We start from the raw sequence: 25,773 nt of genomic DNA on the forward strand, positions 1-25,773 counted from the left end.
AGAGACTTGTGTGTTCTCAGAAATAAGAGGAAAGGGAATAGTAACTGATAAGGGACCTAGGGGAAAAAAAAGTCAGACGAGGTTTAAGGGTTCACTGGTAAACCTCATTTGAACTCTGTGTAAACAGGATAAACCGAAGCAGATATAGCTCAGAAATAAGATTACAGTTTTGTAAACTGCTACCATCTGCATTGTAAATGAGCTACCTTTGTTGTTTCAAGCAAGGTGACACAGATTAAATTATTATGATAATGTATGATATGTATGATATGACCAGTGTAAAATTAATTTGTTTGGTATAAACAACAGCAAAAATGCAGTGTAACTTTGTAGGTACAAGAACAAAAACTGATCTTTTTTTCAGTCCATACCATCACTTGTTATTTTGATAATAGAAATGTTTGTATCTTTATGGTGATGGTGGTGCCTTCAGCTGCAATACACACACACATATATATATATACCTGAAACCTGAAAGCAAGTCACTTTATGTAATGTGAAATAGCATTATGTGGCTGCCATTATTGTACAAGACAGGATTAATTTATTCTTCCTCTCCTGTCCTTTCCACAGGTTTAACCAATGCTGACACAGTGGTGAATATGCGAAAGGTGACCCATCAGACCATTAGTGAGGAGATGTCTAAAACTGTTCTGCTCCCTTGCCTCTTCACCCTCCGCCCCAGTGTCGGTTCACCCCATGAACCTCCCAGGATCAAGTGGACGAAGGTCTGGGGCCAGAGGGGCTCTGATGGCCTGCAGAAGGAACAGTCTGTCCTAGTGGCCAAAGACAATGTAGTCAAGGTGCACTACTAGCGAGGGGAAACCATTCTTAAATGCCTGTGAAATACAGTATGAAAGACTTCATGAATCACTCTCTCCCTTTCTCAGGTGAAGAAGGCCTTCCAGGGTCGTGTTGCTCTGCCAGGTTACAGTAGGAATCGCTACAATGCAAGTCTTTCCCTGACCGGTTTGCGTTCCAGCGACTCTGGTCTGTACCGGTGTGAAGTCGTGGTGGGCATCAATGATGAACAGGACACTGTTCCGCTGGAGGTCACAGGTGAATAAAATGCAGAGCCATATTAAAGCAGCTGTTTTGAATTCAAGTTGTCCAAATTTCATGCCAGAACAAACCAAAACAGAGTATTTCCAATTAAGCAACTCTTACTGAATAAACAAGACCAAGCATAGTAACACAATAGGTAGTGATTGTCTATCAATACAGTACATTGCATTCAACAGAATTTGTCTGGACTGATGATATTATCAAAAATCAGTGTGTTCTGAGTGAAGGAAAATATTCAGTGATTTTACACTGTACAATGTCTTTTCTATGAAGTTCAAATAAAAAACATTTAGCTCTGTAATGCAGTATTATTGTTTAGCAAATTTTACACTGGTTCCCACAGATAAGAAGTGTTGAACAAGGAAATTAAGGCTGTTGCAGTGCGTGATCTTTGTGTAATGTGTGTTTTCACCTCTGCAAAATATTACCTGTCAAAATCACTGTTACACTCTTTGGCTGTGAACTGTTCCCACTATGCTTTTATGGTCCACTATTATGAATAATAACAGCCCCGTTTTCCCATGTTAGGGTAATACAGTCATTACAGTCAGGGTTGTTTACTGTCCCTGTTGAATGTATGATGATGGGAAAAGGAGAGGAATTCAAACACATTAAATATCATAGATCTGGGCCATTCGAGTGCTGTTCATGCGCTGAAAGGCTAAAGAAGCCAATTAGGTTGAAACCCTGCAGTGTACTCTGAAGTTAAGTAGAGCTGCTCATTGTGTTTTATATCGTTCTTGGTGGCGTAGACCAAACATTTGGTAAATTACCTCTATCCAGCACTCCAGTATTTGTGGAATTGCAGACTTAGTGGTTGCTCACTGTAGCAGAACTGTAATAACTATGTATGAGTATTTTAGCTTTGTAGCTGCAATCAGATTATTCTGGTGTCATTCACTATTTTTAATGATACGCCATTATCATAATAACTAAAGCCACTGTACACCATGTTGTCACTTGTCACATAACATGCAAAAATTAACATAATTAACAGTTTCAGCACAGCGGCTAAATTGTTTATTATCTAAAGTAACAAATATCATCTTTCTATGCCTGCATATGACCAACACGTGTACATGAATATGTTTGTGTGTGCTTACTATTAAATATATCTAATTTGATAACTTCAGCAGGCATGCTATCTCTTGTTCTCAAGTCAGCGGAGCTCCTAATTTTTCTCCTCAAAAGAGCTTTACGTAAAGCAAGCAAACTCTCGGCTTATATGCTTTGGAAACCCAGTGTTCTGCCCCTCTTGGGTGATCAATGCCATGAAACTACTCCTTCAGAGAGAAACCAATTATGAAGCCAGTGAGGAGTAGCCATCTCCAGGGCTTACTCTTAATTGGTCACGCTACATGGCAGATCGCAGCAGTCCTCACTAATTCTGCTCAGTGGTCAACATTTTAATTAGGAAGTATTGATAGTGTTTAGCGGTATCAATATCACATTAATCCACACTCCTCTTCTCGTAGCAGTATGCGTGTTTCTAACTTTTTTATTAATCTATTTCTGGTGGCTTCTGTCCTCTTCTCTGCTGGTTTTATTACCATTTCTCATGTAACATTCTGACTAGTCAGTTTGAATGGCCTTTAGTTGAGTTAAAATGTAATTATTAGATGACAGCGCAACACTGACAGGTCTGAGGATGTTAGGCGGTATGTAAACACTGGGTGCAATAAGAATTAATTGTGATTTTTAATCCATCTATATCCAATACCTGCTTTATCCTGTTGCTGCAGCTATACCACATGACACTGGTTGAGAGGCAAGCGTGTTTGTGTGTAGATAACAACAAGTAACCCTCTTTCTAAAAGGTAAGTTCAAAGCCTAGTCTGAAAACAGATAGGGTTTCAGCATTTTCTACCCAGGCTGGGAGCTGGCTTACCAGCTAAGGAGCCTGAGAGCTAAAAGCTTTGCTTTCCTATGAGAAAGCTATGCTTTCCTAAAGACATGGAAATTCTGTGGGCCACTTGAAAGTAAGTTTGCTCTCTGAAACCTTAAGCGGAATTATAGGAAAACAGTAATATCTTTAAAGCAAGTCCTGAGAAATTATTTGGACTCGAGGATTGAATTGCGTGAATTTAGCTGAAATGTTGTCAATGCTTTGGCAAGTTTTTCATTGTTGCTTTGGGACAGCATGTTCCTGATTTTCTTCCATAACCGATTAGTTTCCTGATTCTCATAGACAAATAGAGCTGAGTGTCATCAGCATAACAATGGAAATACAAGTTATGTTTCCTTACATTTCCTAAAGAAAATAATTGGTCCTAATCCAGAGCCCTGTGGAATTTCATAAATAACTCTAGTGTGGACAAAGCTTAATTTACATGAAAAACCAGGAATGTATCAGATAGAGCAGTCCAAAGCAATATCCTTTGGCTTAAAAAAATATATACAGTTGCTGTTCGTGTACTGTGGATGCACGTTTGTCATGACTGCTTCGCATATCCTGCATTCGTTTGGTGTGACGGTTGTGCACGAAATAAGCGGTATGTGTACTTAAGCTGCAATATGTAGTTCACCAGTCGGGGGTGTGTAATGCTTACTTTTAATGTTTCCATGTCCATCATCTATTTCTTACTCCATGCTTGGTTTATAAGCCTCACATACGGTATGCAATACTGCCGCAGTCGCTTTTCCTGGCGTGATCATAAGAACAACAAAATGCTAACCTCTTCTATTGACGCCATGTTTACCATTTATCAGAGAGCTTATGTTTACATCCTGTAAATCTGGCAGCACCTTCCGGTCTGACTGATCAGGTGTGCCCCTCTTGTGGAATCTTCTGATAACGAGATCAGTACAGATGCAAGTATGTGTGCAATTACGCTGAGAACGGAAACGGCTGCTCTACATTTTCGGCCTTAATCCCATTAATATGTAAAAGTCTTTATAATAAGATGTTGTAGTCAGCCATGTGTCAAATGCAGCACTGAGGTCTAACAGGACTTACATAATGACAAGACAACTGTCAGGAGCAGTAAGCAAACCATATTCTCCTTAGTTCCAGTATTTATGCTGTAACTCCATACTGACAGAGAAGAATAGCATTTTCACCAGGGCCAAAAACCAGTTAAGTGTATTTCAGAAAATGTTAGGCCCATATATAAACATATTAGGACTCTGTATCTCAGTGTGCTCATTTAAATTAATGCAATTCCACTGTATATTTTTTATTGCTAAAATATGTAGTTCACTTAGTCCACGGGTCTTTTTCAAATGCCAGGGGAATAACAACTCTTCACCATGCTACAATGAGGGCATCTTACAGTCACATATGGTGCCTTTCTGCTCTACTCCCTGGAGACTGTGAGCGAATGTGTGAAGATCCAGAGGGTAAAAATAGAGATGAGGTATATTGGACATTTAACCCTCTTGTGGAATGGTACTAGGTTTAACGTATAGAGAAGAAACATACTTGTCACTCTAGCATATTTATTATCCAGTGGATTAGCATCACTGTTTGGACAAATTCCTCCAGCGTCAAAGGAAGAAAGATGGAGATGACAGATAAGAAGAAGTGGAAAAAAAAGAAACATAGGGTTTATGCTCCATATAACTAAGAGGTGGAGAGTAAGAACGTGATGACCGAATTGCTGAATGGACTACTGGGATTGAGGGACGTGGGTGGGTTCTGAATGTGTGTGTCAGAATGCCACATTCAATAACACAGTAGACTTTCTCAGCCCAGAGCCTGAAGTGTTAATTCTCAAATTGCCACTCGGACATTCATCTCGCAGGAATCTCTGACACTCCTAGACAAAGTCGGAGAAGATAAAGGAGCCATGTTAGCAGTCAGACGGCGACAAGAAGCTGGATGCTTCACAGGGGTATATGAATGACAGGTCGAGGTGGGAGGTGGATGGATACATCTAAAGTAGTTCCATACCCGTTTAAGTAGAAAATATACTCCTACACAGCTAGGAGAATTGTGTCTCATCTGGTCCCAGTTCATTTCTTTTACCTAGGTTTTCTTGTATTGCTATCTACCCGTTATCCTCTTTTTCTGTCACCGTGATTCAATACACACATTTCCAGACTTCAGTGCTGTTCTGCTTTTTCGTCTGCTTTATTTGTCATCCCATCATGAGTGCGGAGGCAGGCAGAGTGCAGCAGGGTGACACCATGTGTAGTGTTAAAGCAGAAAAATAAACATCCCCATTGTTTGTCGTACACTGTATCCAAGGGCAACATCTCTTTTCTCCAACAATGAGCCAGTCGACTATCCGATGCAAATGACACTCACGTACACAGTTTGCTGAACCTGAAGGCTGTGGCTTCATCCTGCACAGAGGGAACATTGTCAGCACATGATGAAAATGTCTAGAGGGTTTCGTGTGTATGTGCCTCTGAACATAAACATGTTCAGTTTGTAATGGCTCATGGTTGCTGTTGATAAATACATCTGTGCTTTAAAGATTGGAGGTCATACATTTATATGATTAGTTTCTGGAGCACCCTCCCTTCTTGTCATCACATCTTCTATCTCTCTTCTTCAGGTGTTGTGTTCCACTATAGGGCCCCTCATGATCGTTACGCCTTGTCCTTTGCTGATGCCAAGAGGGTTTGCATGGAGAACTCTGCAGCCATTGCAACACCAGGTCAACTACAGGCAACCTTTGCCGATGGCTATGACAACTGCGATGCCGGCTGGCTGACTGATCAGACTGTACGGTGAGGCTTTCAACACAGGGTGTATGTGTAGCTGGTGGCTGGCAGGCTAAAGTTTTGATTTCTGGAATAACTCAAGAGGGCGGTGCTTACTGTCACTATTGTTTCTGATGAGACACAACATATCAACTTTTATATCATCACCATTGTCAGGGGACATTGTTAAATACTGCCAGCAATGTGTTATGGGAATTTGAAACTGAGATTTAAATGTTCACATAACATAAAATGTAAATATACATTGTTTGCTGCATTACCTTAGTGTCTGGTGAAGGTCATATGTCTCTCCTACCATTTAAGTTAAAATCTAGGTTTTCGCAATTTAGTTGCTGGGATATTATTCTTTTAACCATAGAGTGGCTGGAAAGACAGCAACATCTCGAATAAAAATGAATGTAATCATTCAACTATACTGACTGTCACATAGATTGAAGGTGAATCTGACTGCCAGACTCTAAATGATAATTGTACTCGATTGTCTGATATTAGAAAAATTCACTGATCCATGTTGTTATTTTAAAATCTCTTTTCAATGGCCCACACTGTTGCCCCTAGTCTTTTTGGAATTTCTATGAACATGAAACTGTGCAACATAATTAGACCTAACTGCTAGTTTGCCAACTTGAAATACAGTTAACTACATGTGCACCCTTGGATCTGTCTGTTAGACTTTTGAATGTGTTTTCAGTTAGCCACTTTCCATTAAGTCCCACTTAACATTATCAGTCAGAGCTTGCCTGTTGACAGCATACTCCATATCTGCATTTGAATTTCAAATCACTGTGGCTTCAGTCAGCAAGCTGATTGACAGTTTTGTTTTTGACAGCTTTTCAGAACCATCCTGTGCCATGACTTCCTTCCTTATTTCTTTTACTCCACCCATCCTGCGATCCTGTCATTTGCACTAGGGACCTATCTAATTGGTCTAGATCCAGGAGACTCTAATGGCACATCAGCCATGAGGAAAGTGCCCAATTAACACAAGAGAGGAAATTTAGCTTCAGCCATTGTTTCATCAAGCCACCAAGCAGAGAGAAAGTGGCAGAGGCCGGAGATGTTATGAGACTTGGTTTTCTTGTTACATTCTGTGTGGAGTAGCTTATTATATAAGAGAAGAACTGCAGTTTTTGGTTTATGTGCAGATGTGTTTTGTGCATGTATGTTTGATTGTGTGTATTTCTGTTTCAGGTACTTCATAAGTCTCTGTATGCCTAGCATAATCTTTTAATCAGTCTCTTTGCTTGTGCCCCAGTGCTGCTGGAATCAATGTTCTTGTGGAATAATTGCTCAGGTGGAGCCCAAATATAGATTGCTGTTTTCTCAGCCCCACAGGCATGCCAAGTCATTGAAGGATTTCCTGATTCCTTTAACCTCCCCTTGACTTCACGCCACCACCCCCCTCTCTCTCGCTTTGTCTCTCTAAAACTTGAGTTTAGGATTACTGGTATTTTCATATTACTAGAGATTTAAACACATTTTGTAATGATTTGGCTAATTATGTGTGAAAACTCACACTGGGGGCAGAATAAATAAAAGAAACAAGATGGTGTATCAATTGAAGTGCTTTCCATTTATAGTCCTGGGATTGTTGTAGCATGAAATAAATTACTGTATTCCATACTTTGGCATTCTTTTAAGATCTTAGGGATATCAGTGTTTATATTCTTTGAAAAAATATATACGGTGATCTCTGAGAGGTGAATATCTTTAGATTTATTGTATTCCCGACAGATTATGATAAATATGTGGCTCAGTTTCATCTTATTTTGTATGCTTGTGAGCACAGACTCATCCCAGGGGAGTCAAATTTGTCTATGGCTGCTTTTGTCATGGCCAAACTATAGAAATCTTCTTCTCCCTTCTTCTCTTACTTACCCTTTCTTTGTACCTGTCTCTTGGTTTCCTCTACAGATACCCTATCCAGTCACCACGGCCTGGTTGCTATGGTGATCGTGAGGACTCACCTGGTGTCCGTAACTATGGCAATAGGTCCCCTGATGAGCTGTTTGATGTCTATTGCTTTGCTAAGAGGCTTCATGGTAAGAGTTAGGAATGTCAACTGCAAATACAAGTTTGGTCATGCGTCAGTCTGCTAAGGTTTAAGTGTGAAGTGTGAGAATGCTGTGACCAGGACTTGACTCTGTTAGCAAAGAGGGGGACGGGCAGTGGGAGCGAATGGCAGTATTGAGTCCACTTGTCAGCTTATTAGCCTCCTGAAGTCTCCTAAAACATTACTTTTTGATTTGCACTGACATAAGCAGAGGTGGCAAAGGCTCCACGATCAACGATCTAAATTATAAGTATGTAAAATCAAGCTCATGTGTGAACAATTCTCATCAAACCATCTTGATGTAGAAGTTTAGGTTTGTGCTTTGCACAGCCTGCACAACCTGACTGCATTCTTTCCTTTCTAACAAAGGTTAGAGTTACAGTTACAGAGAGTGGTAGCTTATAGTTACTGCTCAGGGACTGCCTCTCCTCCTGTGTTGGCTTCAACTCTAAGAGCTCCAGCTTACTGAATTACTGGAGCTGAAGCCAATGGCTCAAACTGATGCAGCTCAGGATCACTATGATCCTCCACCTCCACCTCATTCTGGAGGGGAAAAGTCCTCCAGCTCAAAAGAGCAATCTGTTGCAGGTGCCTTCTGCTACAATGCCATTTTTCTCTGTTGGACTGGATAGCTACTGCCTCACACACTCCCTCCCTTCTCTGTGCCCCCCCCCCCCCCCCCCCCCCATACCCCTTAGGTATGGCAACTCTCACTCAGAGGCTGCGCAGCAACAAACACATAGTTACAAAGGTGCAAAGTTAATGTAAAAGTAAATATTCAACCAAATCTAATCAACTCAGGACTTCTATGAGGGATAATGAAGGAGAAAGAGGAATATGTGTATTTTGCCTTACAGATATTGCATTCTTAAGCATCCGAAGAAAAAAATAGATTTTCAGTCCATTGATTTTTAAACCTGTAACTCCAGCATTCCATTCACTTTGACATATTGTCTGCTTCAGGATGTTGGTTGACATGATTTACTTCTAAAAAATCTTTTGGTCTGTTATCTTACTTTTGGACACTGAATACCTTGCTATACCTTGCAATCTTCATGATGATGCTGGAGTGGATCAATACCAGGGACACAATATAAATTAGTTGAGGACTTTGTTACTCTCTTCCTGGCAAAGTTTGATATTTTGCTGTAGTTGTTTATTGGAGTGCCAGTAAACCATACTTAAATCCATATAATTTTTCTCTTCCATGTAGTCTCTCTTTGCATGATTGACAGTTGTTTGTCCCTATGCAGTAAATACTTTCTACATATCTGACAACCATGCAGACTAATTTAAGAAACCATCTCAAATCAATGCTGAGTATTAACACTCCAAATATTCCCCACTGATATTATATATTATTACATATGAGTTGCCTGACTGAAATTAGGTGTTTGTTGCCCTTGATTAACCTCCTCCACACACCAGGGAACAATCATAATAAACAGCAAGCATTTAACACAGCAGTCTGATCTGCTCAGGGGGGTAGTTTAATTTGGGTCACTTGTTATGAGGTGGAACAACCACAACTGCCATCAAGCCTTATTTATGGTAAGAGTTTCCAGAGCTCTATACGTTATTAACACCCTATCACCCAGTGCCTGAAAGTCACTTAGATATTTAGAAGTAAAGGTTACATGATCACCTTGAGACTTTACACCCAGCAGCCAAATTAGTGTTTTGATCGAGACAATCAGCAGATAATTGTTGTCTTTCAAAATAACGTGGCTGGTTGATGCATTGCTGTTCTTTTCCTATTTTTTCCTTAGAAAAAATGCAACCAGAGGCTTGGTTAATACACTAATGTTCATTGCACAATATTGTAATACTACTATAATTACATGTCAGTTTGGTTTGGTTTGCACACAGATCATCTTAACTCAGTTGATTCCACCCTTCTTTTCCTCTCTTAATTTCTTTCTTTTTCTATTTAGTCTTAAATCCATATGAATTAGCTACTTCTCAGCAGCCTTCCAGCACATAGATTTTAACATCTTCTAAGCATCCTCTCCAACAACATCCTCAAACAATCCAATTCTTCTTCGTTCTCCTTTCATTTTGTTTGCATCTTGACCTTTCACCCCTCTCCTCTCTGTTCAACATAACAGAAACACCGTAAATCTCCTGGATCCTCATTACAGACTTTTTCCCCTCTTCCCCAGTCCCTAATCTCACTGCTCACCTCCCAAGCTCATATTGCTCATCACACCCTAAACTGGCAGTGAATCACATGAACTTTTATTTCATTCATGCTTTGCAGACAAAGAGGTCTTATTGAATGTTTTTTGTCCAAAGTCCTTTTCTTGTCAATATCTGCATCAATTTTGGCAGAAAGTGGCTTGAAATGAGTGCTATTAAAGTGCCTTAGAAATAAATGTCTGTCTAATGTTCACACTTACAACAAGAAACGGGTACAAACTCAAATATACTATTACATCATATATCACTAAACAAACCAATCATAATCCACAATGATTTATTGTCTGAAGGGTGAAATATATTTGCTTTGTAATACACTCAGTCGCTCATCACGCTTCTCTCTATGGCCTCCAGGTGAAGTGTTCCACTCCACAGTGCCAGAGAAGCTTAGCCTTGCCACCGCCTCCACCCACTGTCATTCCCTCGGAGCCCAGCTGGCCACTGTAGGGCAGCTCTACCTGGCCTGGCAGGCTGGTCTAGACCAGTGTGATCCCGGCTGGTTAGCAGATGGCAGCGTCCGCTATCCCATCAATGTCCCACGGAAGAACTGTGGCGGAGACGAGCCTGGAGTGCGGACCGTCTACAACAACCCTAACCGCACAGGCTTCCCAGACACCACCGCCCTCTTTGATGCCTACTGCTACCGAGGTACTGAGAGCTCTGTGATGGTGAAGAAGTCAATTTACCATCGTTGTGGTTATTTCCATAGCAACAACGGTGGAGTCTAGGAAGTTGTTTTCCTTCCTGATTTTTAATTAGCACTAGATGTGTGTGTCACAGATGAAGGAGTAGCAAAGAGATTGTGTGACATTTGTGTCCCTCCTGGTGGATTTTTGAGGGCTTGTATGTTGTGTGCAGTGAGCCCTGAGAGAAAGAATGGAAATATAGATAAAGAGGAAGAGGCATGAATACAGTAAGTCCAGCTGGGGTTAGCAGTGACTGTGTCTGACCTTGTCTTTTTTATCATGTGCTAATTCAAACTGGAATAAGTTGCTTTCATCTTCACATTGAACTGACTTTACACCCCATTCTGTTCTCTGTTATGTAGCTTATCATTTTAGAGCTTAGTTTTGTTTTCTGCTTGAAGTAGAGAGAAGATTAATGTTTGAAACTTTTAGTCCCATTCATAAGAAAATAATATGATTAATAATAATGGTAACAATCTTTCACAGTGATCAGAGGTCAGACAGTCAGTCACATTTTTACTATTACATTCAAAATCATTAGCTCATGTTGAATTTTATGTCAATGTTGGGACAGTGCCATGTTTACCAACATGCAACATCAGGTCTTCTTTCAACAACACTCCATAATCATATAGGAACTGAGAAGACCAGTGGCAGGACCTTTGGGAGAGGAACGTTACCCTGTTCTTGTCTGATTTAGGATTTTAGCTGCTCAACAGTCCTGGATCCTCTTTGTCTAATTTTGCATTTCATGATGCGCAAAATGTTTTCAGTTGGTGAAAGGTCTGGATTGTAGGCAGACCATTTGTGCACCTGGCCTCTTCTTCTATAGCACCATGCTGCTGAAAGATGCAATATGTGGTTCATTGTCTTGCTTAACTATTATAAGGCCTTCGCTGAAAAAGATAGCATCTGCATGGGAGCATATGTTGTTTCAAAACCTGTATGTACTTTTTAGCTTTGATGGTGCTTTTTCAGGTGTGCAGGTTACCAGTTTCAAATGCACCAAAGCGCCCCATCAGAGATGCAGGCTTTTTAACTGAGCGCTGATTACAAACTGGAAGGTTTTTCTCCTCTTTAGTCTGGAGGATGTGGAGTCACAGAACAGTCAATTTTAAGTGAGCTTTGACCCAGAATAGATGTCAGTATTTCTGAATCACATACTCATATATAGCTTGCTCTTTGCTTGACAGAGCTTGCACAGTGAACAATGTTCCCAGACAATAAGTTCTTGAGTTCCTGTTTTTAAAGCACCTCCATCTGAGGGCCTGAAGGTCACAGTAAATCCAGTATTGATTTTTTTGCCATGTCCCTGGTGTCGATAAATCTCTCCAGACTCTCAGAATCTTTTAATGATAGTGTGTTCAGTAGAAAATAAAATATTCAGTCTTCACAATTTTATGTGAAGAAACATAATTATGTTGTTGTTCTACAATTTGTAGATTGTTGAATCACTGCCCAACTTTACTTCTGGGAGCCTCTGTCTCTCTAAGGTTCTGTTTTTTATACCCAATCATGTTGCTGTCCTGTTCATTTGACATGTTTTTTGCATTCTTTTGTAAAGTAAATATTTGTTCTTGAGATTTATGAATCATTGCAATCTGATTTAATTCACTTTTTTTCACAGCATCCCAATTTTGGGGGGAATTGGAGATGCACATATGAATGGGAATATGATTTGTTTAATAAAAGATTTGGTACTTGTAAATAAAATTGTGAGAACAATGTCATTAATATGGCATGAAAACAATGTGTGCATGTACGTTAATGTAATATGGATAGATACTTATGTTAGATTTATATATTATTATAACACTGTGACTCATGCTCTTAGTTCATTCTTTTTTTCATCGCAATAACAGATGTTTAGGGTTGTGTTGTGCAGCAGCTGGTAAAGCAGGTCAAGATAAAAGTTGCTTTTCGTGTGTTGCAGCCCATGAGCCAGCGGGGATCCAGGTTGCAGAGGCCATATCTTCTGTCACCAAAGCTGAGAATAATCTTCCCTTTTCCAAAACATCCATCTGGACTGGCCTGGTTGACTTAGACAAAGCAGGAGTCTCCTCTGTTGCTGGAATCAACAATTCGTCTGAGATCTCTGAAGAGCATGTTGTCATCGACTTAAGGCCAGAGGCAAATTGGGATGAAAGAAAAGATGGATCTGGAACCACCCAACCCAGCCAGGACAAGTCAGAAGACCCAAAGAGCAACAACACCTTTGGCCTTTCTGACCTCGAAGGACTGGAGAGCCAAGGAGGTTCTGCTCATGAAGATGAGGATGGCAGCTACTTTGAATCTTATACCTCATTATTATCCTTCACAGCATCTTCTACCCCTGAACCTCAGACAAGTAATAGTATTCTTACTGAATTTGTTAATACTCTTATAAGGCCCTTTAAGTACTTGATGAGTAGCATAGAGGCTGATGAGACAGAGAGCAGACACACAGTGCCTGAGGACAAAGCAGGAGAGAACCAGACATACACAGAAGCATCAAACAGAAATCTGAGTATTGCAAAACCCAATGAAAACAAGGGCAGCATGGACAACGCCATCATGGAGCACAGAGGTGGTCCTCCCCCCAGGGGTCCCACTGGTGGATTGCAGAGTGTAGAGGATGGTCTGTCTGAGCAGGAAAAAGAGCTGACGCCATTGATTAGACTAATGCCTGCAGTCCAAAAGCAAAGTGACACAAAGCAAAGTGACACCAGCTCTCATCCCAGGGAAGGAGTGGTTAGCAAGTTTACTGACAACCCTCAATCCACTGCTTACGGTAAAAGCTTATTTTTTTTAGTATTTAACTTTATCCTTTAAAACAAAAGTGTTTCAATTAGGACTTTTGTTTCTGTTCTGTTTCAATTTTATCTAGAATTTAATCAAATAGTTTACTAAACAAACAGTTTTGAGTAGATGCATGGGGCATTTAAATGTTGTTTGTAAGATCTTTTATGTCGTGCTTTTTAAACAGGCTCTGCCTGTGTTCCGCACAATCTTCTTTCCCCTCGAGTCTGCTATAATGTATTCCTCCGCAGGGTAGAAGTATCGCTCAAAATTTAATGAAAAAGAAATTGCAAACAAACAAAAGGGACATATCACATACTGTATAGAAATGTAAAGAGCTGGATTGCAGACTATTATGCCCTTATTGTTGTATCTATTGACAGTGCTTTGTTTACTGCACAGGCTGCCAGAGAGAGAGTAAAGGTTTGGAGAACTTTAGATATGTATAATAAAAGGTTTGTTCCCATATGTAGTCTCTGCTTAAAACAAGGAAACCTGCATCCCAAACTACAGCTTTTTCTTAAGAGTCAACAATGTATCAGACTTGAACTGTGGAGAATAAATTGAACAAATGAAAAAAAAAAAAAACTACCAAACACTGACAGAGGTTTGTGGCTGGTCTGACACAAATTGAAAGAAGTGTATGTGTGTGTATTTGTTACATCTTTGGGTGCTCAATGACCTTAAGTTCAAGACACCTAAGAATAGAAAGAGGTCACCTGGGTTGCCTTTTTCATCTCAGATGCTCTTAAAAGCATCTCAAAAATAAACCCAAAAAACACTTCCTCTAGTTTATACCTGTAGGGAAGATTGTTGGCTACAGATTGAGGAACAGTTTGTGAATGGAAGATGCTGGACCAATAACTACAGGACAAATGTGTCCACAGTAATGCCAACCAACATTTCAGTGAAGAAATGTAAAGGACAGTAGCAGAAAGGAAAGTGAACCACAACCTTTTGTTGAAGGAGGCAGTTCGCCTTTTAACAGTCACGACAAATAACACACACATCCCTGACACCAGCTAAAGGGGGAGAATACAAAGTAAGACAAACACTCTCACACAGACAGCTAGAAGAATGATTCAATAAAAGTGTTAGGCTTTTCTCACCTTGCAGTTGCTGACTTTATTAATATAAATACTCACTGCTGTGCTACCTGAAATCCCATGGCAACCCAATCTCAAGGTATTACTGAAAAACCAAGCTTTAGTCTGCATGCATTATTTACAGACTTATCCAATTAACGTGGAGGTTGGGCTGCGCTACTGTTCACTCCAATCTTCATCTATGTCTCTGCCAATTAGAGCCCGGCTCTCTGAGGGTAGGCAGTAATGATCACAACAGAGGGTGAGGAACAAACTAGAAGAAGTAAGAGGGAAGAAAGTGAAAGATAGAAAAAGGAGGGTGAGGTGAAGTCACATCTTTCTTTAATGCTGCTGAGATGGAAAGTTGCCCAACTGATTTCTCATCATAAAGTAGCATCAGTGGGCTAAATTAACTCTGTTATTGCACACCGCAGGATATCCCTTGGATCTCAGCAGTGTTTAGCGATTGATGGTGCCGTGCTGTCTTTGAGGGGCACACAAAGCTCTCCTCTGCAGACAGAACATCCCAGTATGATTAGAATTTGAAAATTGAATCAAAACATTTTTGGAAATTTGAAATGGTTCTCTAAATGCAAGGCAATAATTTCAATTATGTCAGGGGGAATCAAGGCTGGGGGAGATACTTGAATCTTTGAAGCTGAATAATTTTCTCTACCTTCTAATGGAAAAAAAGAAAAGTGCCTTCAACTAATTAAGGATTTTAATAATCTCTAGATGCAATTCCTAGCAGTTTGTCAAAGCAGTACATGTCTACTTTAAACCAGTCCCGTCAACTCCAAACACTGAACTGAGTGAAGACGGCGAGGGTCTGTACTAACGCCTACTATAATGTAGATACTCCTGACATGATCCATGTGGCCACGCAATAACTTCTCAGCGTTTTTGATTAGATGCCATATCTGTAGATGGGATGAGGTGGCATTGGTACCATCTGTCTTGTTCTCCTTCTCTTCCTCTCATTGTCAACCTCTTCTCTCACGATTTAATATCATGTCTGCCTGACCCGGGGGATTTTCTCTCAGCCCGTTTACTCCATTAAAGTGGAGTCAACACAGCAGAACCACTCGCAATGGAAGCACAGAATTACTTTTTGAATGGGGTTTATTATAAGTTTGTTTTGCAGCATTTCTGCTTTGATTTGCAGCTTTTTTTCCCCCCACCTGGTGCTCCACCAACAGATTTACAGCAGCTGAGATTAACTTAAACGGCACTCTTCGCAGAGCCATGAAATCATCCAAACCCATGCCTAATTGTCTAATTTTATTTATTACATGGGTCATTACATAGATGATCAAACCAGATTAATGTGTTTAATTATTCCCACTTCCATCAGTGTGTGTAGTAAAAGTATGTAATTAGCTGTTTGGATTATTAATAGGACAATTACACCAAGCTACAAGGCTCTTATGGAAATGAACCTCCAACTCATAAACTTCACTTAGGCATAAGGCAACGAAGTACCTTCTGAATAATTTACACACGGTTTAATGTTTTATGCATGGACATCTTTGTGTATGTTCCCTCTCATGTGGTAATTTGTTGTGCTGTCTTGCTGTCCTTTCTGAACATGTTAACTAAGCTAAGGATAGCCAAACCAAGCTGAGCAGTGATGAACAGTTCTTTGGCCTCTCTGTAAAATAACTGCAGAGGTGCCCTAAAAAAGAACCCTCCCACACAAGCCATGAGTCACACACGCAGATGAAATGCATTATTAATAATGTTGACAGAGTCTGGTTTATAGCCGTAAGACGATAAGGTACAGTGGGCCACTTCATCTAAATGAATAGATCTAGATGGAGCTTGCTGTCGAGTCAGTCATCCGCTCATCATGTTGCAAATACTCCTGTGTTTTTCCACATGGCCTCTCTCAACACATACAAATGTATTTCAGCAAGAGGCTGTCAAGAGGCTGTTTTGGTTAGACTAATCCACAGGGACAGAGAAAAGAAGTGTGAAATTCCATTTCACTGTAACCCCCCCCATCTTTCTGTGCATTTTTATCTGTGTAAGCAGGTGTGCTCATGCCTCCACATGGTAGCCACCATTTTAGTCCATAAACTTCAGCAACTTTGACTGATTTATACCGAACCATGCCAGTAAAAAGAGAAGAAATACAATCCACTTTAGAGCAAATTACGTATGATAGCAGTTCACAGAAAATTACAGTTTGATACCGGCTTAAAAAAACGAGATTTAAAAAAATCCAAAAAAAAGAGATCAAACTGTGCCAATTGCAAATGTAAACCTTACAAAGCACAGCTATACTTCAACTATATTAGACATACTAGTTGCTTCTATGGAGTCATTTTACAAAATAGTTCAAATGACCCTAACCCACCATAGGGAGTTAATTACCCACACAAAAAGACACTGTTTCTGACTTAAAGACCTAAAACACCTAGTTTGATTCTTTTTATCTTATGGCACCACCATGGAACACATTTGCATAATGCCTCTTTAGTGGCTGATTTAGCATTTCTTGAAACAAAACCACTTTCATTTAGTGATTGTGATTTAATGCCACAAAGACATGTCTCTGCCACGATGACATTGTTGTCATTTCTCGCATTTGCTCGTTCATGCAGATCGAACAGATGCAGCATAGAGCCGTGGCAGGGTCTACTTTCAAAGTGCAGCAGTGTTGCCAAATCAGAAAAGGGACAACAGCATCAGTATCTGGAGTATCTCGTTCTGCCATGCTTGCTCTCCCTTACACAAGTCAATGCAGCCCTGTGACTACCTGCACTGATGGCTTAGAGGATAATCTGTTTAGTTAGTAAACAACCTGCTTAGAATATGATCGTAGAGGATGTGGTCTTTATTTTTCTTCACTTCAGACTTTCGTCCCTGAGTTGAGCTGATTCTATGATCCAAAATAATTAAACATGTACAAATGCTATGAAAGTTAACACACAGTTTAAGCCCCTGATCACTGTTATCAGCAGAACCGGGCCCCCGCAGAGCTTGTGTCAACTTTTCATAATCATTTTGAAAATTTGATCCCAGAAGAAGTTTTGCTGCATTTGTCTGTTTAATTGCTAATTTTACATCCATTAAATGAATTTCAAACAAACCCTTGTGAAAGGAACTATATTAATTATTCTGCTTTCTCTTTTTGTTCCCTGTCGCATCCCCTGCATCAGGTCTACTTGAGAGATCACCACCAAGTAAGCATGCCAACATATCCAGTCCTCAAGGTCCCAGCAGAGGCCCAACCTTAGCCCCAGCCCCTAGTACTCAGTTTCAGAGGGCCATCAAGGCTATACGTGGCCCTAAAGTAGAGTCCCCTGGAAATGTGGTATATGTGGCTAAACATCCCTCTTGGGAGCCAATGGAAGCTAAAGCAGGGCCCCTTGAGATGATGACCCTGCCTACCTCCCTTCAACAGGACAACCTGGAAAACTATTCAGGAGAGGGCAAGAACCAGGATACAGAGGGCGCAAATACATCAGCCGACAGAGGCAGAGCTGCATCAGGAGAGGAAAAGGATTTGGATGGGAGTGGAGTAGGAAGCAACTTTCCTGGCGGCTTTGAAATGACAGTCAACAATTTGGCCATCAGTGATGTCAAACTGACTCCTAAAAGCATACCCATCCAAAGTGATTTTGTGACTGTGGGTGAGCACAGTACTCTGTCTCAGTGGAAGCTGGCTGAGCAATTCACCACCCCACCTCAGAGCTCCATGCAGCCAGACACAGCAAAGGAGGCCAGGGGAGAGATTCTGTATGTCTACCGACCAACTGACAATCTCTCATACGCTTCCTCACACACAGACGAGGGCAGTTCAAATTCAGCTTTCACACCAGCTTTTAGGAAGAGCAGCAGAGGAGAGAGCAGGGAAAAGATTATTACTACCACAACCGAAGCTTTGATGAAGGTGCTGACAACTACAGAGGTTACCACAGTGGAACTTTTGACTACAGATGCACGTGTGAAGAATCCTATCACTACAGCAACCACCACTGAAAATACACCCAACAGCTCTCCTACAGAGGAGCCATCAATTTCAATTTCATGGGTTCAGGAAGAGAAAGAGAAAACTACAAGCGTACCTGACATGCAAAGCCACCTCTCAGTGACTCTGGCACCGACTGAAGGATCTCAAACTGGAGACACTCATTTGGCCACCACCTCATCAGGTTCTCAGGTTGGCGCCACCGAAATGGAATCCAGATCTGCTGTGTCTGAGTCTTTTGTTGTGGGAGGTCGTAGGACAACTTTCAAAGATTCAAAGTCAGACGAGCAAAAATCCCCAGAGATGACGGAGAGCAAAGATACAAACAACCCGTTTGGCATTCTTGTACCCAACTGGGCATTTGGCCTCATCCCATCAGGTAGGTTATTTCCACGGCATTCCCAATAAATGAGCTCAACTGCCATTATTATCTTCATGATTATGAGTGATTATCTAATCAGTAGTGATTTACTTAATTATGTATCCAGCTCAGAGAGAACAGAGATAGCAGAAGTTTCAACAGTGCTGCAGACTCTCCTTCTGAGTTCACAGTTCACATATACTCCTCCATAGGCTTTCTGTCTGTCCCCTATTGTTTTATTCTACATCTCCTCTCTGCCTACTGCTCTGACAAATGTCCTGCATTCTTAATCCAGCCTTGTTATTTCTTTTTGCCTTCACATTCTCTCTCTTTCTCCTTCCCTCACTCCGATTCTGTTATAGAGACAATTCCAGACAGCAAGGCAGCGCAGTGAGGTGAGACCAACTGGGTCTCAGGCAAGTAATTAGCAGGTCAGAGTGAGTGCAATTAGGTGAACTGGGAGGAGGCAGAGATCCTAGTTCCCAACAAATCAATGTAGACACGAACTACAAGACGGGACTCGTAATTGACTGTGCTCTCTTGTCCTTACTCATTTTCCAGTTTGTTCATGTTCACTTTGCCCTTTCTCTGGTGGCGAGCTCAACTTTTGTTCTCTTGAACTCCATCCACAAACTTGTTCGTCACAAAATTATGGAAATGTCTTCATTTTTTTTTCTCAGCTAGTTCGCATTGATTGACTTTTGGCACTTAACATACTTGTTGCTTTGACAGGAGAACATGAATGAAATCAACAGACTTTCCTTGTCCAAATTTGTATGCTTAACGACAGAAGTGGGCTTGACGAGTTTTTAGTGTAAATGTCAATAACAACTTCAAAGTTGCAATTTTAACATGGATGGCGTATTCTGACATTCCATTACCTAATTGTTATATACATTAATAGATGCATTTTTAAAGAATATATGCCACTTCTCAAAAAAGTGGCCTCTATTTTCACTTCTTTGTTCAGTAGGAGGATTATGGTTGTATATTGGGAAATCCTTTCCTATTAGTAGCAATTAGTCGCAATTTCTTTTTCACGTTTGTTTTGTTTTATTTGGTTATTCTTTATGGAACACCTATTGGTCAGGAGATGTTTTCTAATTTACAGTGCTAAAATCCACTTGATAAGAACAAGAAGAAGATATTCTGATTAGATTATGGTTTCAACAGAATGCACTCCAGCAAACCAATAACAAAGGCTCATTACTGGTCTGTCTTGTTTGTTCAAAGTGGAGTGCTGCATTCAGTATATTCCACATGTTTTCCGTGGAGCCTGACCATGACCCATTATGGTATAATTTAATTGAGTGAACCTGCGAATATAAATTGATTCATTCACAGAAGAATAAATGATTGATGCAAAGAGGCATCTCAAGGTTACTTTTGTTGTTATTGAGATAAAATAGTCCCATCATCATTCTGCTATTTGTTGCATACAAAAATTCAAATAGAAAAGAGGGAGAACAAGAGGACATTTTGTCTTTATCAGGTTGATATTTGAGTGGACTGACAGGCTGTACGCTTGCTGAGTGATTAGTAGCACGAAACTCCCTCCTCTGTGCGACCTTTAGCAGTTGTCAGTTTTTACTACAGAGGAAATTACAGCAATGGTTTTCTGCCCATTACAGCAGGGAGATACAGTCAGAGACAGAGAGGAAAGAAAGGATAAGAGGCTCGACAGCCCTTGGAAGGAAGAATAGAGCATGGTGGGGTTGAGGGAGAGGGGTAGAGAGGTGAGTTTGTCCTCAACGATGCTGTCGGTAGGAGTACATAAACCTTTTTAATCAATGATCAGTAACTACACTAACACAGTCCTGTCAGCTTCCAGAAACACCATTGCTCATCCTCATCTGTCCTTTTTTTTCTTCTTCTTTATATATCTGTGTTTCCTTCCAGTCTTCATTCATTGTTTGTTATCAGGACAGGCTCAGGCCCTCTGTGTCCTGTTTGGCCATATATTGTTGCGATAAGGCACTGGTATATAACAGTAGGTCCACATTTTCCAATTCCCCGTTGTGCTAGCCTCCAGCTAAACAAACACAGAGCAGTGGACACACACACCCACGCACACACATACAAAACGAAAAAGAAATGGTGAAGAAGCACCAGGATGCTTAATACATGCAGGAGAAACATTCTATAATCCATCCCACATTTTGCACATACACACAGAAAATCTTAATCCTTCACTGTGAACACTGTGACACAATCAGTACTTTTCATTTTATTGCTTTAATTATTAATTTCTTCATTTTCCAATTATATATTCTAGCAGCCCTGTTTGGGCTGCAAATACATTTGTTCACATCTCTAAAATGTATTCATTTGTTTTCTTAAGGGCGGTGTCCGTGTCATGTTTAGACTCATGAATGCTAAAATATATTAGGTCTTTTATCCCAAATTATTTATTTTGTTACAGTAAAAAGTAGGAAAATTATAAATTGAGTAAAAGGAATGTGGAATGTGCACAATGAGTCTTAGATTTACGGGTATCTCGCATTTCAACATTTGTGGCCTGATCAACAATGTTGAAAGTGTAGAGAGTTGACATAGAGAATGAACGACACTGAGCATGAGCAAGATGTATGGAAACACCAAACACTGACATAATCACATCACAAGACAGTCTGTGTATCACTTGTTTGCAAGAGATTGTGTTTGTATTTGTGGATGATTGTAGAAAATTGTAAAGGCATACTAGCTGGCATAGAAATTTACGGAACAGTTTGGAGCCATGGTATTCAGAGCTCAGGGGTGATAAAGCAATCCAGGGGCATAAAGTATTATTGCCTTGCTGTCAATCCTGTAAATTACTGATGCCAGTCTGACACTGTGGCAAACAGGGAACAGGTTGCCCCTGAGTTATAGTCGTCTTGACTAAAGCCTTGTCCAAGGCTCAAGATGGATCAGACCTTTGGCAGCATCAATAACACAGCAGCCAGCCCACAACCAAATTAGAGTGGTAAATTTGAAGGAGAGGAGCCAGCAGGTTGGTACGGGGGCAGGCTGGAGTGGCACATTATCAGTGTGGGTTTGTGGATGGATGTTCAGTTTGTCAGCTGGCTTTTGGAGACCTTGGATAGGCTGTCTGGAACAGCGAGAGGGCATATTCTCAATGCTGCATTTAGAAGTCTATTGATTTTCCTGCTTCTCGCTCCGTGTGACTCTCATCTTTATTCTCACTAACCTTTCTTTGCTTCATCTTGCCGTATTTGCTTGTTGTTGTCTTCCTTTCTCCTCATCTCCGCGACTTTGTCTTTTAATACTTCTGAGGCCATCGTTATGACTGACCCTGGCACAATGTTTTGATAGCATCTTGAACTCCGGTGTGATACAACACAAAGCAGTCGGTAGCTGTCCAACCACATCTGCTCTTTGTGTGATACTCAGTTTCAACTGTATTGTCCTTTTAAATCTGTCCATTGCCCAATCTGCCATCCTCGAATCTGCTTCTCGTCTCTGAGCTTCTCTTTTTCTTTCTTTTCGTGGTGTAATTCCTCCCTTCTTCAATATCAAACACTCCTGGCTGAATCTAATCCTGTGCTATTGGCTGCTGCTTATTAAATGAATGGGATTTGTCAAAGAACAGCCTTGAGGGACACTGGGTTCTATCATGGTGTGGGATGAAATGGCGTTACACACCACTCTGTGCTGACTGAGCATAGCTTCTTTATATTTCTTTTAACAGAGCAGCCAAAGTGTTGAAAATGAGCAAGAATAGACTCTGCTGAGGAATCAAGCTTTTATGTACATCACTGACTGTTCATAATGATAACGTTTAAATCCTATGAGCTGCAAAATCTTCCTTCTCAGTTGTCTGAAAGCTGTTAAAGATAGATACTAATTATGGAATCTAAATTATATGTATTTACCAACTCTAAATGTTATCACCCTATTAAATTGGCATTATTTATTTCCTGTTCTAAATGGCATAGAAATGGCTAGGTGGTACACTTATACACCTCTTGGGAGGGTTAGTTATCATCATTCAATCTGTTCTTCAATAAGCAGAAAGCAACTCAAATCACCCAGACAGTAGGACCAGCTCTACAGCAGCTGCGTGTATATTGCACGTGTCGAACGTCATAACTTTAAGTTTGGCTCCCATATTAATAGATTTGAGCATGCGCACTGGCTGCATGACACACGTCACAGCACACACTGTCAATAGTTTTGGCATGTAGCATCTGTCATGCCACATCATAACTGTCATGCCAAAACATTTCTTTGTCATCATACTGGCTTCACACAAATGCATGTTTTTTTACAAGCTTAAAAAACACAATTTTTATAGAAAGTTTTATTATGTGGAAACATAATCGCAGGTATTTGATATTCATTTGGTTTTCTTTTCATTTCAGTTCATTTCTTTTCATTTCTTTTCATTTCAATTTTAGTAATTGCATGTCATCAAAAAGGGAATTAGTGGCTATATGAATTTGTCTATTTGAGTTATAGAAGAATTGTAGTTAAGTCAGTTTTTCAATGATTCTTTCTCCCCTTTTAAATGAGGCTCAAAAAGACTGACCCTCTCCCCAGTCTCCATTTTTCAGATAAATTCAACCATAGATTACACTACACTGCAAATTTAAGGGCATTACTGGAGGCAAAATTATGTTCGGGCTTATCCATGCTGCAGTTGTAGCAAAACAAAAACATCAACAGTGTGAATACACTGCTTGATATACACAAAGTACACCGAAGCAATGTTAAGGGCAGCTGACAAAACTGTAAGCTAATAAACCAGCAGCAAAGGTTATCCAGCAGATGGGGCATCGTTATCAGTAGTTTTGTCATTATTTCTGGTGCACCAAAATCTGTTGGATGGATGTTGTTACAAGAGTAATTTGAATAAAATCTGTAACATGAGATTGGATTGAAGGAAAGGTTTCTGAGTGTTATCAAAAGGTCAACACTAGCTTGGATCAGCAGAATGTCGTGTTTGGTTGTAACAGGGTCATACATGTCATATGTGATGTGCAGAATTTATCCTCACAGCAGTTTTAGCGTGTTGTCGTTTCATGTGCACGCCTTCTCATTCTATCAGTGGACAAAGTAAAGGGCTTTGCCTGGAAAGGACATCGAATGTAACAGTGAGCAGTTATATGAAAGGCAAATATTTATTGTTTTACAAGGTGCTTTTGATTTTAATCTATTTGACACTGAGAGAATTAATCATTCAGTGAGGATTTTTCTGCACTGCAGCAAATTATTTTGAAGCGAAGTATCTGTGATCAGTGTTCCCTGACATTTTGGGAAATGGATGAAAGTGTTGATTTATACACATAAAAGTCAATGTAAAAGTTATGTTTGTAAAAATTAATGCACCACAGATATTTTCATTTAACATTCTGCAAAGGGCCAGAAAAAAGCAAAGGAAATCTGTACTGAACCGGGTTTTTTTATAGAGCTATAAAAATGCTTTATTATCTTGGCTGCCACAACAAAACCTGATGATAATTCAGCCTCTAGGAGCCTCATCACAGGCAGCTGTATTTTATTTTTTAGACTGTATGACCCAGAGCTCCCATTATGGCAGATGAATGACTGGATTCCTTGATTGTTTTCTTGTAGCAGATCTGCAGCTGAATTGAAAAACAATTTTGTTGTTCTGTTTTTAAGAATATTTTCTCATTTTGCAGTCCTCCAAATATTACATGAAGGGCAGAGCTGAATGCTATGTAAACTTAAGCAACAGTGAAAGCTAAGCTTCAGCTGTCAGTTTCCTTGAGACCAACATGAGCTTTTAAATAATGTACTTGTTTTTTTATTATACAGCTTAATGCTCACATGCGTACCAAGCGCTGCTATGAAACTATTTGTGGTCTTTATCTGTCACTCAGCACTCCATAGGCTTTGTTATTCTTGACTGGAAGAGTATGATATTTGTCACTATATATCAACTGGATATGGGGATCTTTTGCTCCTTTTGGTTGTTTAGATTAGAACTTTTAGACTTCAAGTGATTAACTGAGGGATAAGAACAAAACATTTAACCAAACAGCAGACGGAACCATCAACTGCTTGTTTGGTTCTTCTTCTCTTCCCATTTTACCATAGTCAGTTTCATTTAACTGCTTATCTAAACCAGAAAAGAACAGAAGCATATGTCACTCCATTAAAAATACAGACTGCAGTTCACTGAGAAAAGCTATATTTTCATCCGTCTTGCTGTGTTTATTGTCAGATACACCTTTAGGGCCCCTGAGGGCACATAGAGTTTCATAAAGCAAAGAACAGCGTCACCTCTGTTATGCCACCAACTGGAAGATGATGGGAAGGATGGATGGAAACTAATAGCTTGACAGTATGCTGTGCTGTCGGAAAGAATACATTCCTCTCTGAGAAGTCATTGTGTTGTTGCACAGAGCAGGGGAGACTAACCTCGATGGGCTGCACCGGCTAGTATTACAATTGAGCATTCAGGCATCATTAGATTCCACTTGAGCAATCTGCTTCCTTTTGCTGAAAGAATATTTCACTTTTCTGACTTTATATCACACAGTGTGTCCCAGAAAAGGTCAAAGAAAGGAGACAAATTATTTAAATATTGCATTGTTTTTAGAATATCGTAATGAGAAGTTTCTGGATATAGATCTAATGTTTTGTAAAAACATTTCACGAGATATAAAGAAAATTGGGTGTTTATTATTTCCATAGCACACGCTTTACTGTCTAAATTGCAGCATCGTTGAAATTTCGCATTTTCATTGTCCATTTGCTGTTCATACACACACACATTCATCAGCAGTTCAACCATAACACACAGAATCACATACCACAAAAAATGGAGCTGCTTGCCATCAAGGTTAACACTGAAATGTGCGATTTCAAACTGAAGTATTTTGTAACTATGTAGGAGTAGTAGCAGAGGAGAGGATGAAAGTACCCAGCTG

The 25,773-nt window shown here is 40.1% G+C and overlaps 1 protein-coding gene across 1 annotated transcript in view; it reads left to right on the forward strand.

Annotated features, from left to right (window-relative positions):
- ncanb (neurocan b) overlaps positions 1-25,773 on the forward strand; it is a 143,546-nt gene that overhangs the window by 45,767 nt on the left and 72,006 nt on the right. Inside the window, exons 3-9 of the mRNA XM_072389789.1 lie at positions 574-803; positions 891-1,059; positions 5,568-5,742; positions 7,651-7,778; positions 10,343-10,636; positions 12,608-13,444; positions 17,702-18,892. Coding sequence (XP_072245890.1) covers positions 574-803; positions 891-1,059; positions 5,568-5,742; positions 7,651-7,778; positions 10,343-10,636; positions 12,608-13,444; positions 17,702-18,892 — 3,024 coding nt within the window. The remainder of the gene's footprint in view (positions 1-573; positions 804-890; positions 1,060-5,567; positions 5,743-7,650; positions 7,779-10,342; positions 10,637-12,607; positions 13,445-17,701; positions 18,893-25,773) is intronic.

This window comes from Leuresthes tenuis, unplaced genomic scaffold (genome assembly GCF_036924035.1).
Source record: "Leuresthes tenuis unplaced genomic scaffold, fLeuTen1.0.hap1 SCAF_7, whole genome shotgun sequence".
Classification (NCBI taxonomy): Eukaryota; Metazoa; Chordata; class Actinopteri; order Atheriniformes; family Atherinopsidae; genus Leuresthes; species Leuresthes tenuis.